Raw genomic sequence first — 22,674 nt, 5'->3', positions numbered from 1 at the left:
TGAATAGTTGTTTTTTTTTTAATTTTTTATGAAGTCGTTGAAGTGCGGATTGAATTAACAGAATTACTGCATGAAGATTTCATTCGAATTGGCAATAAAAATTATTTTAAACAGATACCAATTTGAGGTGTAATTTAGGTATCAATCGATCTTTAACGGAAAGGTTAATTGAACCTGTCGATGGCCAGTAGTTTGTTTTTTACAAATAGCTCGTCAAATGCTCAAAGTTCTACTTTACGTATTAATCAGTGGGAAAGTGAAGAGCTTCTCCGTTAAGGATCATTTAATTTTCATCGAGGCTAGTGGTTATTAGTAGCCAATCTTTTCTAGGTAGTTGCCAAATCTCAACTTAAAAAAAGCAGTTGAACCATTTCTTACTTGCGTACATAGGTTGAGTCATCTCTTAATATGTGTGATTGTTCCTATGCAACTTTCTGATTGAAATTATCCGAAACAAAACATGCAAAAAAAATTAATTGATATTAATTGGATTGCACTACGAACTGATCTTATTGCCGACACATTTGCTGAAAAAGTATCACAGAAACTAATCACGCTCAAATATTGTTGTCACACATAATGGATTCCGTTCCATCAACAAGTACCATGGATGAATTGATTAGTTTAAAAAAATAATCTTTAATCGTGTAAATTTCAACTGAGCGTGACAGGTTTTGGAATTTCTTCCAATGGCTGTTGAAAACTATCACAGATATAAGTTTTTATGAAGTAATATGAAGGCAGGGTGCATTTTGATCTTACATTTAGTTAAGACAAAAATTGAAATTTATTTTCCAATTTATTTTAATTAATAACTCAAAAAATGTTTTTCCCAAAACTATTTTTAAGGATTAGAATCAAAGCATTAGTTTAGTCGATAAGGGATTTGTCCTATGGAAACGTTTACCGAGCGGGTTGGGAGGAGTTGGGAGAAGAACTAAAAAATCTCTAGGAAAATTGGAAAATCGCTGAAAATTTTTCAGGCCAAAATAAACTTTGGACTTTTACCTTTCATTTGAGCTATAACAAGGTATCCTATCCTACGTACCACTCAGTCGGAGAAATCACTCTGCACTTGAACTTTAAAGAGGCGAGGCGGAGCCGAGAGCGGCCGAAAATTTTGTCTCTTCTTCTAGATCCTATTTTTTCAATTCCCCCAACAATCTCCAATCACTCGATTTGCCCAACCCGCTCGGTTCTGTCCTAACCGACTCGACTACATCAAGATTGATACATGAAGACCATGGGACTATGATATGCGGCCTTATTATCATCATAAAGGAAACAAGCGCCAAACTTTGGCTAATGTGATCTTATAAAGGCAAATGTTAGAACTAACGAAGTATAAGAATGCTGTGAAGTTATGCAATTACTTTGGAACCCGATTCAAATCATTACTTTCTTCATCATCTCTAACTTCTTTAATTTGCACCAATTTACTTCCCACCGCAAAACGATTACGTTTTTCTGGTAGCTGCAAATATAATTTGAGCTAATTACGATAAATTTATTATTTGAAAATTTAATAACTTATGTCTGTCTGCAACCTTGTCAATAGAATCAAATGCGAAAAAAAAATATTTTCTCCGATTCGTATTTGACCTGCATTTACCCAACAGCTCGAAATATCAAAAATAATTTTTTTTTCGTATAAATACAAACGTCGGTTCTGAAGCAACACTCTATTTGAATACCTATAATAATATCGACCTTGATCATAGATGGATGGATGTCGATCGTTTGCTAAAGAGTCAACCTTTTTATGCTTATGCACACAATTTTTTTATGTCAATTCTCACATTTTTTTTTGTCATATTCATAGAAAGATAGCAAACTTCATAAGGTTTTTTTTTCATTTGAAAAATACAAACAAATATTGCATTATCTGAACTTAGGTAAACGGTTGTGGTGAAGTGCTTGACGGCGTAAGGTCAACTCAAATATGCACGAAAGACAATACAAAATCCAAGTAGCTGCGCAAGTCCCGTACTGCCGCGTTAAGTCATTGCAGCGAAAATAAAATTCCTTTTAACACTAAAGGATACTATTGCAGACATTAGGCTTTCCATTAGGCAATTTCAATATTAGACCGAGAGCATAAATGATGGCTGTCTCGTCGGTCCACGGATTGAGACTAGTGTAATTTTGTTACATTAAAAGTTTCGTTTTACGACTTTTGTCTTTGATTGATCAACATTCAAAGTTTTATTTGAAAGTATAGCGTGCCTGACGATTCTGAATGGGAAATCCTGACTTGAAGGCTCACAAAAGCACTTGTAAAACTAACGGACTATTTGTTGTGGCTTCAACTCTTTTCCTTCAGACGATTTAAGAGTTGGGCTGCTAGGCTTCAACAGCCCACTACAGTGAGTGGTTCATCGATAGGAAATTATCTCTACAAAACTCATTCTTTAAGTAGGAGCGGGTGTACTCATGCAGATTTTGTCTAGTTGAATAAGGGACTATTACAAAACAACCTTAAATAAACGGCTAAGGTAATCTGTTATCAACATCAACGACAGAACTAAACGATCACCTCGAGTAGAAGACTTTGCGATAATTTAAACGAAAGAAGTAATTTAATAGTTAGGGATACGCTTACCGTTTCTAACAAGAATAAGGTAACAAAACATTCCCATTGAGAATAATGCGATACAATTTATCCACCGTACCCTCCGAAGTGCATTTACAATGTTTCAAAGCCAACGACAATCGTATAAGACTCGTACTTTGTACGAGCCCAATAATAATCGTAAGTGTTGGCACATTCAGCGTGGTTTTTTTCGACTTTAAAATATAAGATAAGATATGGGTGCTTAAACATAAGGCATGTTCTTTTGTAACATTTTCGTGCATGGTGTTTTTTCAATACAAAACAAAGATATTGCAAACATTGGAAATGATTTGAAAACTGTTTCTTAATGATAAATGAGGATGAATCTTCATATTAAGACAAAAAAATCTAAATTTTTATGCAAAATCTGCCAAGTACAACAAAATCAATCGTCGTTCCGAACGTTTCTAAAGTGAGAAAAATTGTATGCAGTCATCGACGGCAAAGGTGTTTTCTTATAGTTTCATAATTAAATTTGAACCATTACTTAATTTAAAAATAAGAAGAAGGGCAAAACTTCATTTTAATCACAGATTAAGTTAAGTTTGATTGAAAAATTAATATAAAATAATTAAAAATATCACCGTTCCGAACGTTTCCTTAGTAAAAAAATCCAAAACATCATACCGATAGGCAAACATTTTTCGAACAAACCGCTACTAAAGTGCATTAAATTGGTATACAAATAGCGCTTTGCGCGCTATTTTACATTGAAAACAAAAGATTAATGACGCCAAATACCGGTAGCAACCAAAAATCCGCTACAAATTTCTGTAAAATACCGGTAAATGTATATTTTTAACACTAGTACGACAGTCCCTGTGTGTTAGTACAAATTGTGAATTCTCACTGAGCGTGGAAACTGCCATAAAACTTTCAAAGTTAAAGAAAACATTAACGCACCAGCTAAATGTTTTATGATGAGGTCGTTATACCTTCGTCTGAAATTAAATCATAATTTCAAGTCATAATTTCAAAACATTAAAATGCGACAATGAACCATGAAAAAACTGGTTACACATTTTACTTTTCCGTTAATATTTTTTGTGCTGCAGACAGAAGGTGTAGATTAACGGCAACTATCCGATACCCAATAGACCGCGTACAAACAGGTAGTTTACGTTGTAGAAAAATAGAAAGTGTTCATTGATATTTTCAAGAGCAATCCATTGACAGGCAAACAGATCCAATGAATTTTTGTTGGCGCATACAGAGAAAAATGATTTTGTCGACATTGTTGTTTCTTGGGCACATTTTAGCTTAATGATCCCGTCGAGTGGATCGTGGCTAGACCGTTTAATTCCCATAAAATAGATCCTGGATCTAAGATTTAGAGCAATACTTTGCACGATCATTATATGTCCGGATTGGGATCTATCTACCATTTATATATGTCCGGTACCAGGGCTGACAAATGAAATCATGAATTCAATACTTATTAGGACTGCTAGTGTCCCACCCACTCTATCCTAGTAGGACAATGCTCGTAATGCTACAACATCATTTCCACAATAAGCAGTAGGTGCAACACTGACGGAAATAAAACTCGATTGTTGGCCAGAGGTCAATATACCAACGGAGCAGGTTGTGAATGGTGCGTAGAAACTAACTGTATTTATTGTATATTATACACACTGTCGAATGCAGCAGCAGCATGATTTTCAATTTTAACGGGACATTTCATGGTCAATTACGACCTAACTCAATTTCATGAAATTTTGAACGAAATTTGAATGAAATAGGAAAATCACTCACCCATATTTGGCGAAATTGGTCCACATCGACACCATTCGTTTCTTCACTTGAATTTCAGGCGATGACGGCTCCAAACTGAGATTAAAGAAACCGAAATGGAACAGGTAGCCCAATTCGTCACCGTGGCAGACACCAGGTCTCGATATGCCCATGAGTCGTTTGTACAGGCCCAATGTACCGTCGAAACCGAATCGGTAGAGGAAGGTTGTTACATTTCCAACGGAGTGCAGTCTTGCCCCATCCACAATGCCTCTGATAAACATTGTGTCGGTCAGTAGCTGTAATGGGAGAAGATTAGAAAAATACTAATCAGCGGATCAGTGTCGTCTTGATCTTACATTTATCATCTCTTCAATTGTGTCTTCAGACACTGTTCGTGGACCTATATAAAATTCTCTCATGCGACTGGAGAGTGCATGGGCTTCCTGAGAGTCTCTGCCGCCAGTTACATTCAAATCAATTGGTATCAAACGTATAAAATCCTTGTCAATTATTTCCAATAATTTCGGATCACGCTGCAGTCCTACAAAAACCAATTGAAATGAAAATCGTTCTAGATGCAGTCACCTGTTTCATAACAATTACTTCTCAAAAATAGCATTGCCTCGTGTGAATTAAATCCGGTTATGTACGGAACTTTGTAATAATTTCCTCGTTTCAGTATCTGCAATGGGTGTTCGGTCAAAAATGGTTCATCTCGTAATACGTTTTCAGATCCACTCCAATCATCTTTGTCCCATGGATCTTCAATAGCCGGCACAAATGGAAGTCCGATATTTTTACGTGAATCCTCCGGAGTCAGAGTTCTTGCTGCGTAGTCAACTAGTTTTCTCGCAGGAATTTTACGTAGAAATGCTATACATACAGTGATCATATTTGAGGCTTTCATTTTGATTAAATTATGTAGTCGTTCGTACCCAACAAATGTTCGGTGCTGTTGGTTTCGAATCCCAACACTCTACCCAGCCGAAATGCACGCTCTTTCGGGTTTTCTGCCAATGCCCATGGATTCAACGCAGATCCACTTTCCGATATGGCTCGATGAAATAATCCAGCCGCTAACGGGGACAGCATCAAGAAGTGAACCGAGGCAGCTCCAGCTGACTCTCCGAATAACTGCATATTATTGTTTAAATTTTAGTATGTGTCGGTTGAGCTTAGACGAAAGAAGTTACTCGTCACTAGCTTATAGTACGTCGAACGAGCGTACCGAGAGAGCCTACATGATGCAGGGGCATCGGAGAATCTGGCACACGCGGTCATAGTATGCGCCCTTTTACTACATGTAACGAAAAGTCATGACTGTGCCAGATTTGTATGGTGTGCCAGATTACCCCACGCCTCGACGGTTACATAGAGCTGAACTCACTTGTTTCTAAACTACAGAATGAAGCGTGTGAAGACCAACGATAAGGTCAGGAATGAAAATTTTGTCTGGATGAAAAGATTCACACTTAATAAAACAATAGAATTTGAGGAGTGAAACCTCAAAACTACAATCATCATGTAGATTCTCGTAATCTGTAAAAGTAATCTGAAGATTAAATATGGATACAGCCTCTCATAATTTCGTCTCATTGCATATTTACTGTCTTATTTCTAACCAGGAATAGTGGGACATTTTTCCGAATTTTCCTACATTTTTCTCCGAATTTTCCTACATTTTTCTCCGAAAACTAGAATCTTGAAACCTCAATTTGTTGAAATGAGCAAGCAACATCATCGTAACACTAAAATTTTATGTATTTGCAAGCACCTCAGTGTCGTTGAACTCTGTGGTGAATTAAAATTTTTGATTTTACGGTGGTAAATTCAAATTTGACGCCTAATCCTAAACGTTTTATGGGGAAAAATTTTCAATTTAACTCGATGAATAAATTGTCTTAGTCAATTGTCAATTAAAAAGTAGAATTTTCATACCGTCACTTGTTGTGGATCTCCGCCAAACGCAGCTATATTTTCCTGAACCCATTTTAATGCAAGAACTTGATCCTGAAAAACGACATTCCGTTATAATTATACCATTCATAAACTAAATCTATTGATTCAAAGCAATTCATGCGCTTGAACTCAATTTTTTTTAAGTGAGAACTTGATCCTGAAAATTTATATCACTTTCGACTTATGCACGCACTCTGTTATTATTGTTTTCACATATGATCTGTGTGTCCTTGACCAAGTGTCTTGATATCAAAAAATTAACAAAAAAGTTTTTTTTTTGTATTAATTCATGTTCGGTCATAAAAACAATAAATGTTGATATAAGCAAGTGTTTTGTAATAGACATTCAATTCGTAGTTTGTTTTCATTAACACACAAACCGAACTAAACAAATTCACATGGTGATGGTGATGGTAGAATGTATAATACAAAAAAAAGAAGAAATTGTGAAACGGAAAGACACCGTGTAAACTGACCGCTCACATAACGCTAAACGTTTCAACAATAAATAAAATATTTTTTAATTACAAACCGGCCGACCGATTTTGGACCTTGATAAATGAGTTCATATTTGTAAAGAATCAATCTGTAGGTTAAAGAGCATGTCCACTTCAAATGTGTTTTAATAAGAATAAAAAAAATTGAAGAACAGTTGAAGAAGCTATCGAAAAAGTCGTAAAATTATTTTGCAATTTCTTACAATAATTAAATTGTTGAGTTAGTGAATGCATTTGGCACGAAAAGCGTACGTTGCCACATCTCTAATCAAATTGATATTGCTACTAGCTTAGACAAAATTAGGACATCATTCCTTCATCATTCACTAATGTGATAAATTTTCAACCCACTCCATCTATAGACGGACATCATAACGAACATCTTAAAACAATGTTATTGTTATTTCATACAAAGGCATCGTGCCATGCTGGAAAATAATTTTTAATGTCCATGTAGTAATGACTCATTTTCGGGGGATGCAGTGAGTAAAAAAACATTTAAAATGGCACAACATAAACTTTGTTCCCACCGTCGGTCGTTTGGTTTACAATTCTGAAATCTAATAATTCATTTCGATTGGATATGTTACATTGCGTTAAACTCAATATTCACCGAGGACAGAGTGGACAACTGAATGTAATTTAGGAAATGAGTAGGAATATTTACTTACCTTTAGTCCTGCATTTCCCGACGCATCGCCGCCAACACTTAGAAATCCTAGTGGCCCTAATCGATAGTTTAGAGTTACCAATACAACATCTTCCGCAACTAAAAAGTCCGGACCGTAAAGAAATGCATTTCCACTGCCGAACGAAAAGCCACCACCATGTAGCCATACCATTACGGGTAATCGGGGATGGCTATAGAAGAAGATTGATTATGCTTCATTTTTCAACAACCATCGAGTACTGCGATTTCTCGTTACCTTTCTTTATTCGGCAGTTGTTTCGTATAGACATTTAGGAACAAACAATCTTCGTTGCCTTTATACGTATCCAGTAACATATTCTGATGCGGACACGAATTACCTTCACGGATCGCATTTCGCACCCCTTTCCAAGGTTGTTCCCTTACAGCTGATCGAAATCTTAAAATGTTCGAATTATTATGGACGGCAGTTCTGTGATTTTGGAAAATTAATTCACCTTCGGGCTCCGACCGGAGCTTCGCCGTATCGTACGCCCTTAAAGCTGTAGTAAAATCCTGGTATTCCAGATTTGAAGGATTGAACTCTGCCACGAAGTCCGCCATTTGGTGTTATGAGAATAACCCGTCCTTCTTGCTGAAATTGGATAATATCTCATTGAACATCAACTGATACAGATTGGATTTTCCTAGGCATTATTTCTACTACATAATGAGCGTCAATTTTTACGGTTTGGAATGAGCCGGTACCCTTTCAAAACTGAAAAGCTGTAAAGGCTGTTGGTTCTAGCATAGAATTGAATTGAATTTATTTCAACGTGACCTTGACTAAAACTATTTTTCATAGATGTTAGTATGAAATGGAGAAGTTTCTAAGAAACATATTTCTTGCAGAGCCCTCCAACTTTCATTGGCTGCTTTATTTCTACATATATTTCGTTACGAAAACAATAATTGTAAGTAAATCAACTGAGTCACTATCACTTCAGAAGTCACTTTCTCCACGCTCATTACATTACTTTTTAATACATGTCCTGGTGCAAGCATTCTTTCATAACACGCAAAAACGTCTGTGATGCGTTTGCTTTTTTTATGATTCATTCATTTATATTATACGCTAAAATAATGTACCGACATACAGGAAAAGTAAAAGAGATGTTATTTAAGTTAAATGCGATAAACAGAAAAAAAAATGTATAACAGCGAGTCAATACAAAGACGATACACAAATATTGGTTACGTTTTATTTATTTTTGCATTAACTTTATCAAAGGTTAAATAGAGAAAAAGTTTTCTTGCCGATTCGACTTCATAATTTGTAATCGATTCTTAATGCCAACCGGTTCTACTTGCTATTACCATAAACACAAATTTAATTCGAAATCTAGTGACTCTTCTTCGCTACCACAGTCCCATCTAAGAAACATTATTAATTATCCCATCCCATGGTGATGTTTGGAAGAAGTGTGATTAACAGCATCACATGTTGTTCATATTTTCATTTTACCACTACATAGTACAGTCGACAACAGCTACAAAAATAAGCGAAAAACACTGGTTAGTCAGGGCATACTGTCTAGAAATTTTTCTCAAAATTTTTCTTTACTAAATTTCCAATTTTCTAACAAATTTTCTCAAAACTCTCAAAACAAATTTTTAACGAAATTTAAGAAGAGCAAGAGAAATTTCTCAAATATTTTTTATCAAAAATAGGCACAAAGAATCTAGACTTAGTGAATTCCCTTCCCATGGTATCATTTACTTTTGTCTGTGATCATAGGTACAAGTGGTTGAAGTATGCGACGAACCGAATCAATGCTGTAAACTTCATTCCCTTTCTACACTCACTCATATGATATTCTAAAAGTCCTTTGCCAATCGCAACGTTAAAAATAGCGAACATTTTACCCAAAAGTTTTTACAGCCTTGGAACCGAATGTAGTAATTTGTAATTTATGTTCTCGCGTTCGACTCGAAGAAAACATAAATTAATAATGCTGTAATAAGCTTGCAGCTAAGCAGAGTTGAATGTAATACTTTGTAATACTGTGAACAAAAGAAATCGTGCTTCGTCAATAACATTTGGTTTTATGATGTCTTCCTATCCTGTCTAAAAGAATTTGGCTGAGAATTTATTGTTGCGCGTTCGAAAGTACATGGAGTCATTCAAGTTTGGTGAATAATTGTAAGTGAAGTTTGAAAATTTTTTGCTTGTTGCTCGAGTGTTGACTGAATTTTTGCTGCTGTGTTTTGCTACGCTAGGGGTTTCTTCGAAGTAGCTTTCTGTTTATGTCCAAAATATCCATCGAATGATGGTAAAATGTTTTCATTGTAAACTTTCGAACACCAACCAGTTCATTTGAAAGTTTTACTGCTGTCTTGTGGAAACAACTGATGATGGCTAGATCACGCTAACCTCAGACTGCCACTGAGTCCCGAGGTCGAAACAGCTCTGTTTTCTTCGTTAAATTCACTCAACGTGAACCATGAGTGGGTAGGGAAGAGCAAAAGCTCTGTTTGTTGTTTTGTTTATCCGTGAATTTAGCTCCTTATTTATAGACATTTTAGATGGGGATATTTTCAGTGATTCCAAACGTCCTGTTAAAGGACGCAACGATTGATCTGCACAGGATCCACTCCAACATTGCAATGCAACCGATCGTGCATACATGCACAGCGTTGAAGCAGACGAGATTAACTCTGAGTTAATAAATAAAAGAGACAAATTATTTTCGATGATACACATAATGATTGAGTTGTTATTTTCACAACTAGAGATACAACTACCAGAGGATAAATTTTTGATGATAAGTTCACAGAAATCTAAAATAAAGGTAAATTAAATTAAAATGATCGATTCTGAAGATTTTCAGTGTATCGTGACTTAAAAATTCGCGAAAAGTTGAACTGCTTTTATGTACATTTGTAGGCTTTATTCAGTGTAAATGCTCAAAAGGTCCGCTTGCAAATGCAAAGAAAACAGTTCAAATTCACGATACACTGAACATTCTCAGAATCGATCATTTTACTTTGTTTCACCTTTGTGTTAACTGTGACAGTGGCCTTACGTAGCAACTGCCAAGGCTGTAAACGTATTTTGTATGAATTGAAAATAGTTGGATCAAATCAAGTACTAGACTCGATATTTCGAATTATTGGTGTCTTCAAAAGGTTTACGAATTAAAATTTAAAAAATTAATTTTACTTGTCTGTAAGTAACTAAACCAACGAAACATAAAATTGGAGCCCTATTTACTTTAAAAAATTTGGTTCAGAACTTTCACCGCAATCAAAAGGGCAAAAAAAAAGTTTAGAGTATGCGCAAAGCATTTGACGCGAGGTGTAGCCGACTCGGGTAATTGACTACACACTCTGAAAGGAATTGCCCTCCGGCAAATAATTGTGATTGATGGAAATACGAGAAATTGATGAAATTATAAGGAATTGACCGGAATTGGCTGGAAATCCGTTAAATTGTAAGGAATTGAAAGTAAATAAGGATAAGTATGATGATTGGAAATTCCTGGTACTTTTTTCCGATCATCATACTTATCTGTATTTAGTCTAATTTACATTCAATTCTCTTACAATGTATTAATGTATTTCCAGTCAATTACTTATAATTCCATCAATTTCACGTATTTCCAGTCAATTCCGGTCAATTCCTAATAATTCCATTAATTTCACGTATTTCCAGTCAATTCCGGCCAATTCCTTATAACTCCATCAATTTCTTGTATTTCCATCAATTACAATTATTTACCGGAGTAGCTGTTACAAATTTTAGTTTCGCCGAAAGCGTTTCAAAATAATCGGTTCATTACAAAACGCTCCTTTAACTTTGACTTTGGTCTTGACAACTATATTTATAGTGAGTCACCAACTATTTCCTACAAAAAAATATGTCGCAATGGAATTGAATAATAACGGAAAATCTCGTAGAATTATTTCGAAAATTCGTCGAATTAAAAAAAAAAAATGGAATTATATGAATTGATATGGCGAATCCGGCAAGTATAGGTGTTAATCCGGTGATTAAAGTAATAAAAGGAATTGAAAGCAATTAAAAGGAATTAGTAATTGATTTGCCACCATTTCGGCCAGTCGGTTACCCCTCGATTTGACGTTTAAATAAAAACTCATGACACTTTTGTCATTTGTATTATTTAGTATTTGATAAAGAACGGAAATCGTCATACCTCTGTAAGCTCTGAACCGTATTTTTTCAACGTGAATAGGGCTAGTGCCCAGTAGATATAAAACTGAGGCGTAGAGACATTTACAGTGATTTTGAAATTCAATAATATCTTGTCTTTAAGGTCCATGATTTCTCATGTACCAGAGTCACTGGTCTTCCGTTTTCCATTTTAGTCCTACCATAGTAAACGTATGAACCGCTCAACTTTAGGTTCTGCAATTAAAAGTAATGAAGTGGAAGATCGAAATGTTTCGAATATGATTGAATGTATATCAGGAGAAATCGATGGCGCATAATTTCAACCGCACACACCTCTCACACAAATTAAATGTAATGAAATGATAACAAGTTCAGCGAGGATGTATTAACATTTAAATAATTAATTAATTGGCTGGCAAACAAATCGTTTTCCAATTATTTTCATATAATTAATCATCAATCAAATGCTGTTGCTGCTGCAGCACAAAAATTTAAATACATCGAAATAGAAAACCGAAAATAGCATGTAATTTATTAAAGTTCCCCCGATGTATCATTAAAATGGTAATATGGAAAGTGTTCATGTGTGCATAATTTTAATAAATTAAATCATCAAAATATACATTTATAAATATAATATTACGTTGGCTACATTTATACAGTATACAGTTGGATGGTACACACATACAGCAGAATGTCTATTATGTGAATGCGAAACCATTTTAACTATTATTATCGAACCGATCGATGGTAATGACGATGATTTACAATATAATTTTCACGTTCAATGGAAGTAGAAATGGGTAAATAAAACGTTGAAGAAGAAGAAAAAAATCCAAATGAAAGTAAAACTTGCTTCGCTTTTGATCTTTGCATTGTGTGGTTAAAGTCAAGCGATGCGATGTCTTTTAGTTTTAAATATATATACAATCGTATAGGTATCATTTTGAATGTTACTGGTATTTTGTGGCAAAATTGTTGTTGGAATGTTGTGATTGGTGTAAGAAAAGTGATGCGCTCGGAGATGATATATGACACATAAGTAATATTTAGTTGACTGACCCCCGATGATTCGTAATATATAAGTTTCGTAAGACTTTAATCTATTGATTCCTATCAATGAAATAGAATAGAAAACTACGAGCAGAACAGAGCGATATTTCTTGGAACAGTAGAATGCGGTTAATCTATTGTCGAAGTTGAAACGAGTGTTCGATAGTTGAATTAATATCTACAAAATGTTGAATCGTAATTTAATAGTAAGGTCGCTTCTTGTTAACTCGATTTCCAGTTTATTTGACTATCCTCTCTCATCGTCCACAATTTCTCCTATACTTGCAAAAACCGAGCAAAATGTTGACCCTATTTATAAACCAAAACTATTCACTAATGCAACTACAGTAAGAAACGAATTTAATGCAGTCTGTTATTAGAAATATTGCGCAAATCTTCATGAGTTGACTTATAAATTCAAAATTATATGTCACACAGTATCAGGGCCTATTTTAAGGAATTTAATTTCCAAAAATGTCCAAAATTTCACAAATTTCACAAAAATTCCGAAAAAGTAGTAAAAGTAGTAATTCCGAAGTAATCAGTTAAGCTCAAAGACATGAAAAACAACTAAAAAGGCAGTAAAAACAACATTTACGATGCAATCTGTTGTGTTTTTAGATGAAATGACGAAAAGTGATGGAAAAATTTGAGAATTTTTGGAAATTTAATTTCCTTAAAATAGGCCCTGCACAGTATACCTTCTTTCGCGAAAAGACATATAGCTTGCAGCATAATGTATTTGCGTAATCCTTCAATTAGGTACTTGGGCGATAAAATCGATAATAAAAATCGCTACGAACGAAGGAAAAATTATTGCCTGCCATTCATTGCTGTATCGATATTCCGAGTAGGTAATGATATGACGTTCGAAACGAAAATGTAAGCACAACACTTCGGTATACTGTACATTTTTATCAATGTTTAACCTAGTCGAAATATATTTGAAACGAGCCTCGAATACGTTGTTGAAAATGACGACAACCGGATGAAGTTATTTTTGGATGGTTAAGGTGTAGAGTAGTTGAATTTTTAATTAATTAATCTGCAGTCGTCATGTAATTCTTTCGGATGCAAGTTTGTCATAATTAGTTTTTGGAGTGTTTGCTTCGCGCAATACAAATAATTTAAAAATTAAATTCCAGTTAATTTTCTTTAAAAAATAATGAACTAATGTTCATACACAATTACTTCTAATTAACTATTAAGTCTAGCGTTCATTACACTGACGAAACAGTAATTATGCATTGGAAAAATTTGTTAAAAGATGCATAAAATTGCTTGTGTTGAAAAAAAAACATCAGTATCAAAATTGTAATATTTTGGTCAACGTGGATATAGTATATTGTGCGCTGTGATACATAAAGTAGATCTTTGTGACACACTAAGTCCTAAATTTTCCATATCGGTTCCGTACTGTTGGTATTTTCTTTTGTTGCTCTAAGTAATGTTCAGGAATGATATAGCCTATAACGTCGACAATTATTGACAAATATTTTTTCTGGCGATAAACCCTCCGATATCCTCAACTAGAACTTGAATGGACGATTTTCAACATTCACATATTTTTCAACTCAAATTACATTGTTAACGACTTTAGTAGCTTGCCACACAAAACCACATAATTTGACCTCTCGAAAAGGGCTAATCAACTATTTTAACAACAACACAAATAAGCGATGACCTCTACAAACTAATGAAGTGATAGATCTAGTATCAAACAAACCGCAATAATTTCAACAAAAATAAACTCAGATTGGTTTATTATAATCACGATTCGCTTGACATGCTGGGACATGAATAAAGTAGCGAAAAGTTACGTTATCACCACAAATGATGATTAACTTCATGTATCAAGCACGAGTTCGAAAACCTTAGATCGATTTTCATCCTAATCACGAAGAAATAAAATTCTAGGACTACATCATGAACTATTCTCGTTTAAGGAGAATTGCATTGCTGCAAGTGAGACAAATAGTTTCGTCTCGCTCGTACCAACTTAATTTTAAATTACTTAAAACGGGAATAGCTCGTGCACCTGACGTCCTAGAATTGTAATTCTTCATGATTTTCAACTAGGACGAGTATCTACGTACATATAGGACAAAGTATTAATATCATGAACCGATAAATAACATGTGCAAAGAATTTAACCGTTTCTCACAGCTTTGGTTCCAGGACATAAGATGCCGCGTGAACCATTCAAAGAGACTGTAAAGATGTTGAAGATTCCAATCAAATTGAACGATAAGACCAAGATATCATGATTTACACTAATTTAATCTTGCAATTATACAATTTGAACCAATGGTTCTCTCTCTAATCCGTATCGATTAGTCTAACCTGGTCTCACGACTTCGAAATGTTAAGTTCCAAGTCTCATCGACTTGTGCAAAACCGAGCCTATCTAGTCGATTTGCTCTCGCTAATCCGTTCTTTTCCAGGTGGCTCGTTGACGATAAACGCATTTTCTTGGTCCTTATTCCTTGGTCACACGAATCAGAACTACCTGCTGCTTTTAAACGTCATGCTCTTTTTCGTGTTATATACATCTTGTCCTTTTTATCTTGTAATGTAAACAATTGAAAATGTAAGTAGTCAGGGGCCTTGTTGCCATTGATAAAATGAATAAATAAAAATAGGTTTTCGGATTCATAACTCACACATGATAAGTGCTGAGTGGTTTCTACAAATTTCATTTCATTTCCATCTAATACGTTACAAATCCAATCCAATCCAAATATTTTTGGTCGTATTTACAACTGGTCAACCCAGATTTGATACTCGAGATTTATTGATGACAGAGAAAATATTCTGAATGCATTTTTTAACCTTTTAGAAACTGTAGACGTATCACACGATTTCATCATTAAATCTATTACTTATTTTGTTAAAATTATTGTCAAACGATTGGTACCAATTCTTTTACTTCACTTGTTTTATCGCTATATGAGAGAACGATAGCTACAGGTCTTCATTTATTTACATCGTTGTTCCCTTGACTGAAAGTCATGGGTCTTACGAATGATAAACACTCTAAAATGTTTGTCACACAATGTTCACTACTATGACTGAAAATACATGGAATGTATGACCAAAAACCTTAAATACAGAAAATGTTTGTCACACTTTGTTCATTCCTTGATGTCCCGATAACTTGAGTAATTCTAAACGGATTTCCAAAAACTTTTTTTTAATCAATGAGGAATTAAATCCCTCAGGTTATGTTATGAACTATAAGAGACGGGTGATCTTAGAGATATTTCCAAAAGAATTTTTGTCTCGTCGCTTGATAGCACGATAGCTTGAGTAATCCTCAACATATTTAAAAAAAATATTATTCGACTAAGAATGAAATTTGTGAGGGTAACCAGATCATCATCTGTCTATATAGTCTACTTATCATACGGAGTAATTTTCGACAGCTTTCCAAAAACGTTTGTACTGAAATTACTCGGACTAAGTTCGTTATTGGAAATACTGGAGTAATAATCTGTGATTTATTCCGAAAAAACTTGCTGTCTATGCTAGAAAAAAAAGGAGTGTGAACTTTGCGGTCATAGCGAAGCGAGAGCCGTAATCACACGAGTTGCATACCTTATTCATAAGCAAATAGGGCCAATTTTCAGTAGAATATCGAAAATATTTGACGTTTCATTTGAAACATTCAGCTACGCTGATTCGATTGACAACTTTGTCGAATGAAAATATTCCCTTACAATTATTTGCTAAAAAAGTCTTATAATCTAGAAAATTTCAACGAGTGTGCCAGAGCGAAGCGAGGGCCGTATTCACACGAGTTTTAATTTATTCAAGAGTTTAGCAAGAAATAAGTCCTCATTACAGCGTCTTTTAGCAGACACAGTAATATCGAAGCATCTTTGGTTTGAAAATGTAGAAATAAGCAAGGTTCAGTACCTTGAAAATAAGCTCCCTTTGTTTATTCTGAGATTTGATTTTGATCAAGATCAGGATCAATCTACGATATTTTTGTAACAATTACAAAAATCTATTGAGAAATTATCACCCATAAGGTGGGGCCTAGTAGATAACAGATTTTGTAAGTGCATAAAGGTGTTCTCCTAATTTCTCCTCGATCTCCCGTGTTCTTACAAAGAAAGATCCTGTTCCTTAGTGTGAAAGCAACAAACAAATGATCAACCAACATTTGCATATTGGCAATATATCGACTAACTATCAAAAAATTAAAAGATTTTCCAGCAGCTTACCCGCACTCGTTCAACCACATCCTGCACAACTTCCATTGCTCTCGCTGGCAATGTGCGAACAATGGAATTTGGATTCGACGTTAGTCTCTTCCATGCTTTGGTTTCCTATAAAATGAAAAGAAAATTTTTGTTAGGAAGTAAAATGCACTCTTTTCTCTGCGTAATTGTAAATATATAATATGTACATCACAAACGGTATCGTTACACCACCATCCATCATTTGTGTCATTGGATAATGCCGCATTGTTGTCATTTCCAATTACATGATATCGGAAACAAATCCAAAAAATCGTTACAGCCACGCATAGAAATATGCATATTCGAAAAGTAATTGGAAAATAATTGAAATTCATTTGTATTTATGGCCAGAAGCAGGTAGCTTATTGTGCAAATATACGTTTAACGGTTAATAATAAATTGAAATGCACTCGGATCATAACATCAACGTTGTAATAAATATGCTTTTTTACTCGAAAACAAAAACAACATTTCAAGTTTGAAGGAAAAAAAATAACAACCAGCAACCGCACGAAAAACGGAAGTATAGCCTCGCAAAAAACAATAGTTTGCTGTGTGCATGCTTAATATTCATGATTTTAATGCGCAATCGATGTGCAATGTTGTATCGTTTATCTATTGATAGATTTACAACAAATAATTTCGAATTGAAACCTCATTTTTTTTGATGATTTAATCATTACCCTTATCCAATTCAGAGAGTCCAAGTCTTATCTATCGCGGAAATTGCTGTAATTGCATGCAAAAAATGCGATTGTTTGTTTTCTAATTAACATATTAATTCATGACTGTAACCTAGCCATACACGATCGTATTGTAGGCAGTAGATTGTGGTAGATTTAGATCGAAGTCGGAGCTTCGCATCAAAAGTGATAGAGAGTTTAAATGACCAAAAATAGAATCGGTCTGCTGCCTTATAATTTCCAATTAGTAATGTACGAAAGGTAAATTGAAATGGTCGTGCCACAGCAGAGTACAGTGAACCAGGGAGGAGCGCTTGATTTCACTAGGGACCTTCATAGTCTAGTAGCCTTTGTGTTTTGCAAATCTTTTTTTTTTCAATTTATGTCAGTGTTCATTTGAGTTCATTTTCATACAGTGTATTAAGTCCCCTTTAGGTCCCTGCCATGGTCGTGCCAGACAAGTACAAAATTCGAAAATTTATTTGTCTGGCATGGCTCACCTTGTTAAAATAGTCTTTTACATAGCAGGGGATAAAAAGTTGAAAGGTAGAGTTTTCGTGGGAATGATCCGAGGCGAAACCGATGTCAATAACTACACGAAAACGAGACTTTTCTACTTTTATCCCGAGTTTTGTAATGGATTTTTCTGTATACGTGAGCGTGTATTGGTGAGCTATGATATGAATCGGTCGGTAGGGAAAGTAAACGGTAGAGAAGGAAAGTAACGGTTGGGAAGGAATGCACCAACACACTCTCACTATTACAGAAAAATATCTTTCAAAATACCCCAATACACACTCGATGTGTGTTTTCGCTTGGGCTTCGCCCGCGCGTGCACAGACATCTTGTATGTATTGGGTATGTTGAAATATACTATTGCATGCTTTTGAAACCTAAACCTTTATTTGTTTTCTCTAGGTGTGTAATATGCCACTTTCGACCCTAAGACCATCAAAAGCATATAGAAATTATTTTTTCGCAACAAGTGCCGAAACGTGGAACTTTTCATTGCCTTTATTGCAATGCGACCTGCGTCCTCGACAATCTATCTAGTGCCTACAAAAGCATGTATCACTCGGTTGTATAAATACAGTTACCCAATTATATTATGACTACGGTTGTGGGATTCATTCCTTTTACATCCTACACACTTCCCACATTCAATTGAACCAACGAATTCAATTTCATTTTTGATTTTGTCGATTGGCACCATTGACAGACAAGTGGTTAGTTCTCATTATCTGCTTGTGGTGGCACCATATACTTTGCGTGTCCAAGCAGTTAAAGAAGTACTAGGTAGCGTCAATCAAAATTCTGAAAGAACAGTTTAGATCAAATCTGATTATTGATCGCAAAGGCAGTAAGCAATTTAGAAGGTTTTTTTTGTGCATTATATGTATTTTACATGCTACATGCGACATGTTTTCGACGGTACTTTTCGTGTTTCACGCACTAATTTCGACTTCCAAAGCATGCGAAAACCACTCGGGATAAAAAGATGAAATGTCTCGTTTTCTCGTGTTTATTGACCTCGGCTACGCCTCGGATCAACAAAATTCACACGAAAATTCTACTTTTCATCTTTTTATCCCTAGTCATGTAAAATGCTTTTCTGATCTTTCAAACATGAGAAGCAAGTTCGTGTGAAATGGGAGAAATGTAAAACGCTAATGAAATACATGTATAGAATGAATGGAATGAATTGGATGAAAAAAACCAACAAAAGCGGTAAAAACGTATGTTGATTGTTGAGTTTAAATTGGACAAAATAGCAAAATTCTAATCATAAGATGTTGTGCAACAAAATAGCGATCGGCTGTACATACCTCTACCGTTTTTGATATCAGCCTTCTTGGTACATAACATATGCAAGATTCTTTTCATAACATTTTCATTGTTCATTTGTCAACAGATTGCGAAGTGACATTTCAGTTATTTTTAAGCTTTTCGTGACATCGCAAAAACTGCAGGTTATTTCATTATCTTTGGGAACACGGGTTCTCCAATTCAAATGAGTGATAGATCGTTGGATTCGTCTTTCAATTCTAGAGAAGTCGCGTCTTTAATTTTTTCGATTAATTTTGTTTGTTTTCGGTGCAAAGTGTTCAAAAGTGAAGGCTTGTCAGAGGTCTCGTGACTTCTCTAGAATTCAAAGACGAATCCGACGACCTATCACTCATTTCAATTGGGGAACCCGTGTTCCCAAAGATAATGAAATAACCTGCAGTTTTTGCGATATCACGAAAAGCTTAAAAATAACTTAAATGTCACTTCGCAATCTGTTGACAAATGAACAATGAAAATGTTATGAAAAGAATCTTGCATATGTTATGTACCAAGAAGGCGGATATCAAAAACGGTGGAGGTACAGCCGATCGTCATTTTGTTGCACAACATCTTATGATTAGAATTTTGCTATTTTGTCCAATTTAAACTCAACAATCAACATACGTTTTTACCGCTTTTGTTGGTTTTTTTCATCCAATTCATTCCATTCATTCTATACATGTATTTCATTAGCGTTTTACATTTCTCCCATTTCACACGAACTTGCTTCTCATGTTTGAAAGATCAGAAAAGCATTAGCATTTTACATGACTAGGGATAAAAAGATGAAAAGTAGAATTTTCGTGTGAATTTTGTTGATCCGAGGCGTAGCCGAGGTCAATAAACACGAGAAAACGAGACATTTCATCTTTTTATCCCGAGTGGTTTTCGCATGCTTTGGAAGTCGAAATTAGTGCGTGAAACACGAAAAGTACCGTTTTCGACGCATGTAGCATGTAAAATACATATAATGCACAAAAAAACCTTCTAAATTGCTTACTGCCTTTGCGATCAAATCAGATTTGATCTAAACTGTTCTTTCAGAATTTTGATTGACGCTACCTAGTACTTCTTTAACTGCTTGGACACGCAAAGTATATGGTGCCACCACAAGCAGATAATGAGAACTAACCACTTGTCTGTCAATGGTGCCAATCGACAAAATCAAAAATGAAATTGAATTCGTTGGTTCAATTGAATGTGGGAAGTGTGTAGGATGTAAAAGGAATGAATCCTACAATCCCATAGTCATAATATAATTGAGTACCTGTAACTATTTTAAAATGTGTTCGTCATTTAAGACAAATTATCTTAATTGTGACATCAATTTAAATTTTCTACGATGTGTGGATATCCTAGCCTTTCAGGTCTCACAAATAACAGTCGTACAACAAATGTTTTCGTATTGGGTAGTGTGGTAATGTGGCATTCGTTAGAAAGCTTGACCTTATGACCAATGAAATTTGTACAAGATCCAGACTGGCCATACTGTGAATTCGGGCCATTCTCGAAGAACCTTTTGGATTTTTTGTACCAAAAACTTACTTTTTTGAGCATTTTTATAAATGAGTTGGAGCCAGTACGACCCTGCTACATATTGTAAAGTCTATTGCCGTGAAATTTTTACATATACATCGTAGAAATCGAACATATTGATACTACATGAAAGCCCATATACAAATTAACATACTTCACCATGTTATATGAGATAAAGCTGAGTAAACAGTTCATGAAAAACGCTTGGAAAATAGACCCAAGCAAAATGATTGAAAAATGTTGACAGAAAATGTATGAGCCACAAGTCAAAATCATTTCATGCACAATGTAAACGCTAATTTTCAGGTGTTTTGCATAGTCTTGCATGAGCTGTATGCTAGCTAACCATAATTGACATCTATAGGCATTGGTAGATGGTTCAATCTTTTGCTCTGTCTGTAAGTTCATCAGTTACATGATTTACAGCCTATCACGAGGAGATAACAAGCAATTAGAGTAAAGATTCTCTTATTTGTTACGCAAAAGATGTCATTGAAATAGAATTGAATGATGAATGCTATAAACTAGGACATCAAAAAACGGTGTAATTTTAAAACATTTTTAGGTCATATTTAAAAATGGTACAGTCGACGTCAACGAAATTTAGACATGAATTTACTTCAGCTTTGTTTTTCATCTGGTCCACTCATACTAACAAATGTGCTTAGAAACACGACAGAGTAAAGTTAACCAGGCATGAGAGCTGATTTGACAATGGACCTGTATAATCTAGTAACCCTATATTTTTTGCGAATAATATTTTTCAATTTATGTCAGTGTTCATTTTCATACAGTGTATTGGGTCCCTTATCTGACGTTTCGAAAATGAACCGCTTCTGCCTGGTTTATTTTACTCTGCCATGTTATAAATCTTTATACGGATAAAATAGTTGCCTATACGAGAGTGTAGTAGTAGTAAATCGTACATATGATCAGTTTTGTTTATAGCAGCCTTCACGTCTAATTTTCACTTTTTCACTAATTTTCATCGACTGTGCTAAAAATCAGTTTAAACGTTTTTTGAATTTAAAAAAGAATGAAATAAGAAATCGCTTATTTAAATTGTCGTTCCGTCGATGCAAACATCTACACAGTATAAAGCGTTCCACGTAAATTACCCGGAAAACGCCGATGTAAGTTTGCTATTGTCTTTCGACTAATATTTACATTCCATGCAGCTAATTCACTGGCTAATTAATTTTCATTTAATTCAGTATTTATTATGGTCAGAGATTGCAAATGAATCGTTTTTACATTTATTCAAGCAAAAGAATAAACAATAAAGAGCGCACTACCAATGGGCTACGTCCTCAAGAAGAACATCGATGGTAAAATCATGCCGAACATTTATATAGACATTCAAAACGAGTTCAATGTTATGCCAATAAAAAAAGTAAAAAATTAATAATAAAAATGCAAACAAACCTTAATTGTATTTGATAGTCGTCCAGCACTTGAGGCTAATCCCCCAACGGTAGCTGGGGCCAACGCAAATTCGTAAGTTAGACCACAAAACGAACTTAAGATTAACACTATGGTAATTTTGTTCATATTTCTAATTCGTTGGTCACTTTTATAACCCACACAGTTTCTTGGTTAATCACACGACTTTTTGTTGACGATGCATTCGCAGATGTGTGTATGCACACGGGTTATAACTGGAATTTTTATGCTAACAGCAGTTTTGGTGCAATCTAC

The 22,674-nt window shown here is 34.8% G+C and overlaps 1 protein-coding gene across 2 annotated transcripts in view; it reads right to left on the bottom strand.

The window, feature by feature from the left end:
• The window catches only part of LOC119068215 (venom carboxylesterase-6), a 25,441-nt gene extending 2,767 nt beyond the window's left edge, over positions 1 to 22,674 (bottom strand). Inside the window, exons 1-10 of one of the 2 annotated variants that reach the window (XM_037171710.1) lie at positions 22,402 to 22,674; positions 16,913 to 17,017; positions 7,954 to 8,090; positions 7,734 to 7,895; positions 7,479 to 7,668; positions 6,290 to 6,361; positions 5,287 to 5,485; positions 4,955 to 5,224; positions 4,708 to 4,892; positions 4,370 to 4,647 (exon numbers count right to left, since the gene is read on the bottom strand). In XM_037171710.1, coding sequence (XP_037027605.1) covers positions 4,370 to 4,647; positions 4,708 to 4,892; positions 4,955 to 5,224; positions 5,287 to 5,485; positions 6,290 to 6,361; positions 7,479 to 7,668; positions 7,734 to 7,895; positions 7,954 to 8,090; positions 16,913 to 17,017; positions 22,402 to 22,527 — 1,724 coding nt within the window. In that variant the 5' untranslated portion in view covers positions 22,528 to 22,674. Of the gene's footprint in view, positions 1 to 4,369; positions 4,648 to 4,707; positions 4,893 to 4,954; positions 5,225 to 5,286; positions 5,486 to 6,289; positions 6,362 to 7,478; positions 7,669 to 7,733; positions 7,896 to 7,953; positions 8,091 to 16,912; positions 17,018 to 17,097; positions 17,357 to 22,401 lie in introns of those variants that run through there. The other variant, XM_037171709.1, reaches the window with a different exon arrangement.

Source organism: Bradysia coprophila, assembly GCF_014529535.1.
Source record: "Bradysia coprophila strain Holo2 chromosome X unlocalized genomic scaffold, BU_Bcop_v1 contig_173, whole genome shotgun sequence".
Classification (NCBI taxonomy): Eukaryota; Metazoa; Arthropoda; class Insecta; order Diptera; family Sciaridae; genus Bradysia; species Bradysia coprophila.
This window is presented reverse-complemented; position numbering and strand designations above follow the sequence as displayed.